The sequence below is a fragment of the Pseudorca crassidens genome, chromosome 2, assembly GCF_039906515.1.
Source record: "Pseudorca crassidens isolate mPseCra1 chromosome 2, mPseCra1.hap1, whole genome shotgun sequence".
NCBI classification, from domain to species: Eukaryota; Metazoa; Chordata; class Mammalia; order Artiodactyla; family Delphinidae; genus Pseudorca; species Pseudorca crassidens.
The window spans coordinates 123,693,672-123,706,121 of NC_090297.1; the positions used below are offsets into that span (position 1 = coordinate 123,693,672).

Below are 12,450 nucleotides of genomic sequence, written 5' to 3' on the forward strand. Positions count from 1 at the left end.
AGAAATAATCACTATCCTCAAAAAGTTCCCAGTGTAGTAGGTGAAAAGGCACATCGAGTCTGTGATTGTGATGAGTGTAATGAATGTTCTAATGTGCTGTAGAGTTACACAGAGGAGGAGACAGCTAAACTGTCTGAGCTGGGGTTGGGTAGCTTCCAAAGGCAGCTTCAGAGAGGAGGACATCCTTGAGCTGGATTTCAAAAACTGACTGTGTTAGCATATGGTATTTGTTTTTCTCTTTCTGACTTACTTCACTCTGTATGACAGACTCTAGGTCCATCCACCTCACTACAAATTTCATATGGAATCTAAAAAGAAAAGAAAATGGTTCTGATGAACCTAGGGGCAGGACAGGAATAAAGACACAGACGTAGAGAATGGACTTGAGGACATGGGGAGTGGGGAGTGTAAGCTGGGACGAAGTGAGAGAGTAGCATTGACATATATACACTACCAAATGTAAAACAGATAGCTAGTGGGAAGCAGCCGCATAGCATAGGGAGATCAGCTCGGTGCTTTGTGACCACCTAGAGGGGTTGGATAGGGACGGTGGGAGGGAGACGCAAGAGGGAGGGGATATGGGGATATATGTATATGTATAGCTGATTCACTTTGTTGTAAAGCAGAAACTAACACACCATTGTAAAGCAATTATACTCCAATAAAGATGTTAAAAAAAAAAACTGACTGTGGTTTTCCTAGGAGACTGAGGATGGAATGAGTGAAAGGGAAGATAATCCCCTTAGAACGCCCCCTGGATCCCCACCCAGAGGAAAGGGCACAGGAGGAGGTGAGGTAGGAAAAGCAGGTGGTTACTTTGCATGTCTTTGCAAGGACTTTGAAAATTATCATGAAAATGATTGGAAGATACTGAGGGGTTTTAAGCCCCAATGCGAGAGCAAGTTGGGCTTTGAGGGAATGTATTTCACTAAACACTTAGAGGAGGAGCAATCCCTGTTAATGCCTGGACACACAGTTGATGTGATCAATAGTTAATGGTTGGTGATTGGGTCCATCTGGGTCCAAATAGAAACTCGAATGAGGGGATTCTCTGTTCTCTTTACACAACCTTTGAAGAATTACCCTCATAGTCTCGGAACTGAGGGTAGAATGGGATCTTCCACCGTGCTATACTATCAGCAGGATAGAGGAAGATGAAGGAATTTGAAATCTGGGCCTTGGTCTGGGAAGGAATAGATTTTAATTTCATGAGCTGCCTTTGAATCTGAAATGGGTGACCTGTTGTTTTGCTATCATAATTGTCCCACTTCTTTACTAAAGAGTACTGCAAGATCAATGCCCCACACTCACACTTTCTCATTAAGGCCCAAACACTGATACACTGGTCCAGAATCTGCAACACCTTTCATGACTTTCTTTGGAAGCTCTTTAAAAAAGTAGGCTGGTAGGTTGCTGCCATTGTAGGTGACGGAGTCACAGGTCACGATTCCTGGGTAGTACATCATCATCCTGGCAGCTATGTTGACTTTTTGACCAATGACTATAATAAGAAGGAGAGAGAAAGGCAAAGAGTTGGGAGAAAACAGCCATTGAACTGAATGTAATCTGAGGCATACTGTCCCCAAACGGCATTGTTACCCTTTACTCCCTTTGCCTCTCATGGATGACACAGCAATCTCACCTTCAACTACCCAGATTCAGCCAATGGCTATTTTAAAATACATAGGGAGTTAACTCATTTAGCCACCTGGGAGGCTAAGGGGATGATCTGCTCAGGGATAGCAGGACCCTGAATATGGAGAGGATTCTGTTAAGTGGGATGGTGGACAGGACCTGAGGGCCCTCAGATGAGGTATCCTTGGTCTTCTGCTACAAGAGAGATAAGCAGAAGCTTGGGCCTGGAACAGTGATCTCCAATTGGGTCTGCATGTTCCTGTGTATGAGCCTTCGTTTAATTTTTTAAGAGTGAGTAAATGGGGCTGGAAGGAGTGTGTGTGTAGGATTGGTTTAGGGGATATTGTAAGAGGTAATACACTGTAGTGCACAGAGTCTGAAACCAGGTTATGCAGGTTTGGATCTCAGCTCTACCTCTAACTACTATATGTAAGTTACTTGGGCAAAATACTTGAACTCTTCCATGCCTCAGTTTTCTAATCTGTAAAATGGGGTTGATAACAGTACCTCTCTCAGAAGGTAGTTTATGAAGATTAATGTGTTAATACACATAAAGAACTTCGAGAAGTGCTGGGCTGCTAGTAAACCCTCAGTTAATACTACTACTAATTAGGTATTAAATGTTGCACTTTGACATAAACTTGAATATTTCTGATTAAGATATTCATTTTTTAAAAACAGTTTATTATGGGGAAATTTGACCATACAATAAAGCATGGTATCATGAATCTATACACCCATCACCCAGTCCCCAAAACCATTAACCCGTGGCCAATCCTGCTCCATCCCCATTCCCATCCACTCTCCACTCTGTATTATTGTGAAGAAAATCTCAGATGTCGTATCATTTCAGACATAACTATTTCAGTTTTATATGTATTCAGTATTTTAGATGTATTATTTCTGAACATTTAAAACTGTAATAGCTTTGAAGAGGAAAAAGCAGTGAAATCTTGAGATAACACCTACTTACTATTTCCTTTTGAGATTAGTACTATTTATCAGTAATGCCAATAGTCATAATTTTTAAGAAGCAGTCCTGGGGCTTCCCTGGTGGCGCAGTGGTTAAGAATCCCCCTGCCAATTCAGGGGATAGGGGTTCGAGCCCTGGTCCAGGAAGATCCCACATGCCACGGAGCAACTAAGCCTATGCGCCACAACTACTGAGCCTGCGCTCTAGAGCCCGCGAGGCAGAGCTACTGAGTCTGCGCACCTAGAGCCCGTGCTCCGCAACAAGAGAAGCCACCGCAATGAGAAGCCCGCGCAGCGCAACGAGAAGCCCGCGCACCGCAACGAAGAGTAGCACCCGCTTGCCGCAACTAGAGAAAGCCCGTGCGCAGCAACGAAGACCCAAAGCAGCCAAAAATAAATAAATTAAAAAAAAAAAAAGCAGTCCTAACCTATCCCAGGAATTAAGAGGAGTAACCGTTTAATGTGAACAGAAAATTAACATAAAGGTCCATCGTCCCATGAGATTATGGCCCCCCATGGCTCCCCTCCATTGACTGCATATTTCTTATACTCAATCATAGCCCTAGAAATGCATATTTGCAATCATTGAGCTGTCAAGGGGCAAAGCTATATGGCTTGGTTCTGTCCGGAAGACTGTAAACTTTCTGAACGCAGGGCCCACGTCTCACTTATTTTTGTCCTTCCTCCCACCAAGCCCAGTGGCAAGGCACAGTGTTTGCTGAAAGGAAGATGGAGATAAGTTAGCCCAGCACACCTGTGTACTCGTGCCTCACAGAGTGTCCAACGATTCCGCAGAAGACAATCCCGCTGGCCACGCCGATGGAAACAGTGCTGGCTCGGGGCAGAAAGAGAGTTGTGAGGAAAGAGACAAAAACAATGAGGACAAAGAAGGCAGGGAGGGTGGGGACAAGGTGATGAATGGGATGGGGGAGGGGTGGGAAAGGATCTTCAAGAAATAACTCTCTTCCCTTTATAGTTAGGTTAGGGCAATTGTACATGGCCTGGAGATGTAAAGGAGGGGCACTTTGTGACTGAGAGCTAAGTTCTTAGAAGTGATAACTCAGTTCACTTTTCTGCTATTTTTAAGTATTCATCTGAGCTATTTTTCTGTAAAATAAGCTCATCACCCCAAATGGACTTTCAATATAGAATGACTTTGAGTAAACAATTTTAACTATCTTTTGTGATTGCTAGAAAGAACAAGGTCATTGTTTTGAAAGGAAGTCTCAGTGTGTGGCATCAAAACCTAACTTGGCTAATGCATACAGATGACTAGAGGCTGAGAAGGTGGAATATTTAGGGCAAGGGGTGGTACCTGTTAGAGTAGACCAGAGTGGGCCACAAGTAGGGTCACTGGGGTGCTCAGTCTGGGGGAGCCTGAGGGCACTGGGCTCTTGGACAGCTGGGGTTGAGGATTGGTAAACATTAACTTGACAGTTTTGTTCAGTGGATCATCTTGGGGCCAGATCAATATATAAATTTCTAACCCAAGGACTTACTTTATCTCCTAGTTATTAAAAATCAACTCAGGTCTCCAACATAGTTGGGAGTGCGACCTCTACCAGAAAGTAAGCCAGAGTAGAGAGAGACAACTCAGTTAGACTCTCTCTGGTACATTTGGACTTTTTAGGAGTATCCTTTCTCCACCTGGCCTTGACCATCCCCCGTCTGACTGCGTCAGGGCTGGGTTTGCTCACCCTACCTGTACATTAGGTGAGTAATGAATGCAGACATAAGGGCACCCAGGCAAGGACAGCCTTCTCCTGCCTTCCTCTTTCCTGACACTTGTCCTATCTCCCCATATCCTACACCAGGGTCAGGGACCAGACGGAATCAGGGTCTGGAAACACTCACTGGATCTTGTGGACGTGAGAGCAGAAGTCAAATATATCCACAGCACTTTCCAAGGCATGAGTGACCTCATCACGTGCCTTTTCCCCGGGAAAACCAAAGACACAGAGAAAGGAGCAGCCCTGTGAGGGAGAGAATCAGCAAACACAGCTGGTGGACAGTCAGCTTTAAACTGGACCAGCTAGAAGGCCCAGTGGAGGGTGGGCAGCAATTTTCACTCTCTGAAACAAATTTCATTGTGATTTCTCTCACACCCATTTTATTTTTAGCAAACTTCATGTAACTTCTAGTGCATCATCAACAGTAGGGCTTGAGCCTGAGAGGGGCTTGTTTTTGCTCCAGAGATAGTGGGTTGTACTGAGCTATTTGTGTGCACCCTCCTCTATTCTCTCCTGTGGCCAAGGTCTTAGGCTGCAAGGTACTAAGTTTCAGGCCAAGAAGCAGCACAGAGCAAAAGGTACCAGCTCTGGAATCAGAAAATCTGTGTTCTCAGGCCACTTCCCAAGTGTAGAAACTTGGACAAGTCAATTACACTCTATGAACTTCAGTTGATGAATCTGAAAATGGGTATAACCTAGACTTGCTGAGGTTGGTTTGACTACTGAAAATATTAATATATTATATATACATATTCACACATGTATACACATATACCTTATAAACTCTAAAGTTCTTTTCAGATATTGTTATTGTTCATTTTTCTTAAGGATAAAGGCTTAAGCTGGGAGTGGTTTTTCTCACAAAAAGTTAACTCTTTCAAGCAGAGAGTAAACTCTAAAACTTGGCACTTTTACTACCAGTCCCTTAAAAAATGATCTCAGACGCTGTTTTCTGTAAGAAAAGGGCATAATGAATAAAGCGCAATGAGTTAAAAATTTGAGTCTATGTATGTTATATCCTGATAAAATGCAAAAGAACAGCAAAACGCCTCAATTTCTTCAACCCTCTCCAAAAAGAAGCTGACCAAGAATCAAATCCTAATTGGCGCTGGGTTCTGTTGTGATGTGCGAGGGAAGCCCTGAATCCAGGTCTGTGAAGAGACTAGAGGGCAGCCCCTTTGGGGCCACTGGTGGGTCTGCTTTGCCTGGAAATTCTGCCTAGTGGCTTGGGAAGGTCTCACGCTGGCAGTGAGACTAGCACCTCTCATCTGCTGAGTGCTGACGTGAACTGGCATTGCAACAAGTGCTTCACACATATATTTTTTAAAACTTCCAACAATCATTTGAGGCAAATACTATCCCCATTTAAATAATATCCCTATTTTTATTCAGGAACAAACCAAGTCTCAGAGAAGTTCAATGACTTGCTTAAGGTCACACAGCTGAGAATTGCTGGAGCCAGGAACTGTCTCTCCAGGAATTGTCTGGAGTGTCTGTTAGACACCGAAGACTGTTCTCTTAGGTTCTATGCTCTTTTCTGATGATACTCATGAATGAATATGGAAGAAAGTACTAGAGCACACTGTGCTGGAGGGCCCCACTCCCTCAGAAGCACAGAGTTTATTTTTCCTACAAAGAATTTGTTCTTTCTGCCTGGTTCTGGGACAACGTGTGTGAGTTACCCATCTTTGCAGCCCTAGCTTTCAGTGGCTATGAAATGCTCAATAAGTGCTTACTAAATTAGTGAATGAATGAGTGTGGGGCAGTAACTGAGTGCCCTGCTCTTAAGATACAGAAACACCTGAGATGGGGAGTCAATTTTTTTTTCTTTTTTTTGCAATATGCTGGCCTCTCACTGTTGTGGCCTCTCCCATTGCGGAGCACAGGCTCCGGAAGCGCAGGCCTAGCGGCCATGGCTCACGGGCCCAGCCACTCCGCGGCATGTGGGATCTTCCCGGACTGGGACACGAACCCGTGTCCCCTGCATCGACAGGCGGACTCTCAACAACTGTGCCACCAGGGAAGCCAGGGTAGTCAATTCTCACGAGCACTTCTGTGATAATTTATCACATCATTTTTCTCTGAATTGAATAAGAGCAGATTGAAAACACTGAGAGCTAGATGTGACACCCACCACCCACCACCCACCCACCCCAACTGATTAAGAAACTGAAAGGGGAACTGGAAGTGTACCTACGGCAGGTGGAGGTTATCGGAAATTACAGCTTCTGGGGTATGACGGTTGCTAGAAACCTGACCTAAAATCTCTGGGAGATGCATTATACCCTGGGTTGCAGATATACGTATGTATAGTGAAAGCTAGTTGAACACAGTGGTTAAGAGCACAGACGAAGAAGGCACATTACCTAGGTTTGAATCCCAATCCACCATTTAATCTCATCTTGTCTCAGTAGCCTCATCTCTACCTAAACCTCCTCATCTGTCAACTGGGGACAATAAGAGCAGTACCTACCTCTTGGAGTAGTCATGAGGAGAAATGAGTGAAATATGTAAAGTGTGGAGAACAATGCCTGGCACGTAGTGAGTGCCATATCCACCACGTAAGCTGTACTTATAACTATGAATAAAGACTGATAGTTCTAGGTTAAAGGTGTCTATTCCCTCCCTCTCCCCCATGTCCACAGACATGAACGCTAACCTTAAATTATTGGTAGGTTCCCACACCTTTAGTGGGAAATTTACCTTGTCAAACATGAAGACTTTGTTGATTTGGCCTCGGAAGACCCTCAGGACAGAATTAATGTGCACGCAGGCATCCTGGATGGCCGAGCCTATGACTTCTGCTTTGTCTTGGTCCTTAAACACCAGGTTCACAAACACGATCGTCACTGGGCGAAGCTCAGACAGATAACCCTGAAGCTGTTTGTCATCAATCTGCAATTCAGAGGGAAGCTTTCCTTAACATGTGTCCTTGGCAGTGGCTCTTTCCTCCCAATATCACCCCTACACCCAAAATGATCACTGGGATAGAACTAGCCTTTTGAGTTTCTCTAGGGAAGCTGAAGTTATCAAAGTTGGGAGGTACAACACAGAAGAGGCAACCCAAAGTAAAAAAGATGGAAATGGAATGGCCTATCAAAATCCCTTCCAGGGCTTCCCTGGCGGCGCAGTGGTTGAGAGTCCGCCTGCTGATGCAGGGGATGTGGGTTCGTGCCCCGGTCCAGGAGGATCCCATGTACCGCGGAGCGGCTGGGCCCGTGAGCCATGGCCGCTGAGCCTGTGCGTCTGGAGCCTGTGCTCCGCAACGGGAGAGGCTACAGCAGTGAGAGGCCCGCGCACCACAAAAAACAAAGAAACAAACAAAACAAACAAACAAAAATCTCTTCAATGGAAACCTACACACCTGCTCATTTTTGGCCAGACACCACTCCCTTGCCCCAACTGCTAGCTCCCTCATGCCAATATGAGCCATCACAATAAAAAAAGGACTGCTGCTCTTTTGGCTCCCTTACAATGTAGGAATAAGAATAGCATGCTATGTAATTCAACCTTATGTTTTCAGAGAATATTTTCATATTCTACCCTATTTTATCCTCAAATGAAATAAAATCAGCATTATTATGCCCACTTTACTAATTAGATAACTGAGAGATGGTGAAATAACATAATTTTCCCAAGTCACATGGGGAAACAGTAGCAAACAAAAATGCAAATCTACAGACTTCTAGTCCAACATTCCATTTATAACATTCCCCTGCACAGGGAAAGGAAAGGAGGGTGTTCCCAAATTATCCCTGCCTGTATCATCAGCCCTGAATTTTGTTAAATTAACTGCATAGCAAACCAATGGGGGAGAATCACTGCATTTTTTTCTCCCCCAAATAGCACAAAAGTGTCAAATTCTCCATTGGCTATATGAAACACATCTTCTGGATGAAAGAGGAAATTGTGTATAGGGAATCTTGCAGGCTGAGACAGTCCTGGTTTCATGTAATTTGAGACTTTTCATAAAAGATAATTTAATAATTTCTAACTCACCAATATGATAACTTTATGAGTTTTCAAATGAATTTCTTAAATAAGTGTCAATATTTAATATTAAATACATGATTTTAAATGTTAAATTAATTAATTAATTTAAAATTTATTCTATCAGGCCGTGTGTTCTGAGTTTTGGTTTGGAAAATGCAACCACATCTCTGTTCTTTTTTTTTTTTTAAACATATCTTTCTATTATATGCCTACAACTCTCTGTTTTGTTTTACCTTGAATTTTTAGGGGTGCTTTTTATTTTTTTATTGTTATTATTTTAAAATTTTATTTTATTTATTTATTTTGGCTGCATTGGGTTTTCATTGTTGCACTCGGGCTTTCTCTAGTTGCAGCAAGGGTTACTCTTTGCTGCAGTGCACGCGTTTCTCATTGTGGTGGCTTCTCTTTGCTGCAGAGCACAGGCTCTAGGCGTCCGGGCTTCAGTAGTTGTAGCATGCATGCTCAGTAGTTGTGGCTCACGGGCTCTAGAGCACAGGTTCAGTAGTTATGGTACACAGGCTTAGTTGCTCCGTGGCATGTGGGATCTTCCCGGACCAGGGATCGAACCCGTGTCCCCTGCATTGGCAGGCGGATTCTTAACCACTACGCTACCAGGGAAGTCCCCACATCTCTGTTCTTGAAGTGCAGGGACAGGCCTTGGTAAAGCTGTAAAAGGTTTCTCTTTTGCCTCCTTTCAGCCCCCTTAGCTGTTATATCTTCAGCTGGTGTTTGTCATTCCTACCCACAATTTTCACAGTGACTCACGGAGTCTCACATATCCCATTCCTGTAGAACTTGCTCTCAGCTGGTAACAGCTGAAGAGGCATAATGTGTTATATCTCTTAGAGGGAGGGAGGGGAAGAGGGGGTGGCTCTCTTGAGCTTCAAAAACCTTGAAGAGTCGAACAATTGCAGCCACTAAAGGGAGTGTTTCTAAATTGAGCAGAATGTGGAGGGGTGCATTCTGATAGCTCTTCAACCCATACTGTGAAGGCAGCTGCCCACTGATCAGGCTTGTCCTACAAAGATTTCCTCTAGGGCACAACTGCATTTTGATGGGATTAAGAATTAAAACAGCCATATATTAGAGGCAGTGTATAGCCTGTGCAAAAAATGTAGGGTTCAGAGAGAACAGAGTTCAAATCCTAGGCACATTTGCTACTTTACAACCTCAGGAAAGTTCATGGCGTCCTCTTGGTCTCAGTTTTCTCACATATAAGGGATAAAAATACCTGCCAAGGACTGTGAAGAATAAATATATGAAAGGGTAGAGGGACTTCCCTGGTGGTGCAGTGGATAGGACTCCGAGCTCCCAACGCAGGGGCGCTGGGTTCAATCCCCGGTCAGGGAATTAGATCCCATGTGCATGCTGCAACTAAGAGTTCACATGCCACAACTAAGTAGCCCACCTGCCACAACTAAGACCCAGTGCAACCAAAAAAATAAATATGAAAAAAAAAAAAAAGGTGAACCACTTGGCTATAAATGTAGTTCAGATATATGTAGGCTATAAAAAGAAAGAAAGAAAGAGTAGAGTGTCTGGCATATGGTGAGTGCTCAGAAACAGTTATAATTTGCACAGATTAATGCATTTGAGAGACTCTAGATCTAAGGAAATGCAAAGGGAAAACTTTGGGGGCTGGAGGTAGCTCTGAGAGTTCTAATTATCTGTATTAACTTTCAAAGCTTAAGATCCAATTCAAGTGACTTAAGAGAAACAGTATCATTCATTTGACGTCTTTCTGCTATGTGGCCTATAGAAAGGGTAACCATATGTTCTTATATGCTTGGGACAGGTTCAGTTTGCCCAGTTGTGTAAGGCAACACAGTCTAGTTTACGCCTGTTGTCACAGTGTAATTATGAATAATGCTCCTTTAACTCTTAAAAGTATCCTGACGTGAACAATAAACTTTTCAGTCACCTAGGCATGGAGAATGTCAGCCCCACCTCTTTTTACTTCAATGAAACATTTTACAAGCTACTGATTTTCTTGATCTTAACAGCTGTCCAAGATCCCTGACACACCAAAAGCCAATAAATTAAAATATGAAAATACCTGTTTCGATATGCTTTCCATCACATACTTTTGTAGGGACAACTCCAGTTCAGGATCGGACTCCAGCATGCAAGCAAGCCTCAGGAGGTCTAAGAGGGCAGAAGGAGGGGCAGGCTCAGAAAGGGAAGCTTGGCTCTGCAGTGCTAGAGAGAGGCACCTCCCAGTCCCCATTCCCCTGGGCAGTGGTCTTCACTGTTCAGTCAGGACACTCTGGGCTACCTAGTGGCCAAATAGGGCCAAGGGAAATCCAATGAGAAGTTCTCAGAAGTTGCAGGTTTCCCAAAATTCAGTTGCGTGTAGCTCAAAACCCTGCTCTAATTGTCATCACGCCTCAGAACTTAAGGAGACTCTCACCTCCATACTTGGCCTAAAAGTCTTGCCACAGGTGATGGGAATGGAGAGATGAGGGAATGCCAGTGGAGGACAATGGTGACAGAATGTAGGGGATGACAGAGTTGAAAGAGCTGCACAAGTAAGATTCAGGACACTGGCTTCTGATCTCAGGTTTGATACCAACTCACTGTGTGACTCTGGACAAGTCGCTTCACTGCCCTGGTTGATTCCTACTTCCTTGTCCAGGGAAAAAAAGCACTGGGGTTTCATTATCGCTATGGTTCTCGTTACTGTAATGGTTGATAGTTCCATACTCTAAAATAGACTGATAGGAGGTGGTAAGAATGAGCTTGAAGAAATCAAAAAGTGAGGGAGAAAGAAAGGATGATAGGCTTTTAGCAGGGAATAAAATAATGATAATGTGAAAAAAATAGTTGAAAAATAACAACGGAGTCTGAAAGGGATACAAATTACGAAGAAAATTTAATTTTAAAGTCTTTATGGAATATATTCAAAACCTAGTATATTTAAAACACCATGCTAGGCACTGTGTGAGGAAAAAAAGTCATTAGGAAACTTGGACTTTTTCCTGGAGGCACTGACTTATGGACATTCAAGTATAATATTTTTAGAAAATTTAAATAGAAAAGAGGCCAAATGGGCTAAAAGATTATAAAGACCAGAGAGATTCAGAGGAAGCAGGGGCCTGGACAAACTGGTTTAATCTGAAAAGGGTTAAAAGGAGAACTAGGGATTTTACTCAATCTTGAATGACTTACAGCTTTTTACTAGAAGGACTGAGGAGGGCATTCCTAGCAGAGGGAACCAAGTTGGTTAAAGTCAAGAATGAGCACAGTATGTTACTCTAGCCTGCCTGGAGCCCCATGTGAATATTGGAGATTAGCAAGAAATGACACTAAATAGACTGTGGAAAAAGGCAAAGAGCTCAGGAAGAGAGCAGGAGTTGTAAAGGTCTAGACCATTACGGTGGCAATGGTGATGGAGACAAAACTTATAAAGAATTTGGCTGGTTTTCGTTTCTGGTACCTGAGAGTAACTTCTAAACCGTTGGGATTTCCCAGTTAATAGGATTGTCTCTGTTATTCACTGTGGGCCCTTTGGACCACACCTGAATTTATGCTAATGAGATGATTCAGGATAGGGGTCTATCTGGAAAGACCAAGCACATGATAAGAGGGGTGGGGCTTTGAGCCAGGTGATTAGAGCCTGACCTCCAGGACTTCTGAAGAGGGAATGGGGACTGGAGATTTAGTTCAATTGCAAGGCCAATGATTCAATCAACATGCCTACTTAATTAAACGCCAATAAAATCTCTGAACCCCCAAAAGCTTGGGTGAGCTTCCCTGGTTGGTAATCATACCTTGATGTGCAGGGAGAGTGATGTGTCCTGAGGATATAGAAGCTTCATGTTTGGGACTCTCCCAGACCTCACCCTATGTGTCTAGAGATAAATACAACACTGGTCTTCATTTGTATCCTTTACAATAAAGCCATCATTATAAGCATAACACTTTCCTGAGTTCTGTGAGTTATAGTGAATTATTTATTGAACCTGAGAGCATTGTGGGAACCCTTGGATCTGTAGCCAATTGGTCAGAAGTGCAGGTGGCCTGGTGATCTCAGAGCTTGCAGCTGGTGTCTGAAATAAGGAGAGTCTTATGGAGGACTCCACCTATCTGTGCTAACTCCAGGTAATTAGCACCAGAATTG

At 43.5% G+C, this 12,450-nt stretch overlaps 1 protein-coding gene across 1 annotated transcript in view; it reads right to left on the reverse strand.

Moving 5' to 3' along the window:
• ADCY10 (adenylate cyclase 10) overlaps positions 1–12,450 on the reverse strand; it is a 96,388-nt gene that overhangs the window by 74,417 nt on the left and 9,521 nt on the right. Inside the window, exons 7-11 of the mRNA XM_067714247.1 lie at positions 10,387–10,475; positions 7,041–7,232; positions 4,462–4,580; positions 3,362–3,438; positions 1,312–1,501 (exon numbers count right to left, since the gene is read on the reverse strand). Coding sequence (XP_067570348.1) covers positions 1,312–1,501; positions 3,362–3,438; positions 4,462–4,580; positions 7,041–7,232; positions 10,387–10,475 — 667 coding nt within the window. The remainder of the gene's footprint in view (positions 1–1,311; positions 1,502–3,361; positions 3,439–4,461; positions 4,581–7,040; positions 7,233–10,386; positions 10,476–12,450) is intronic.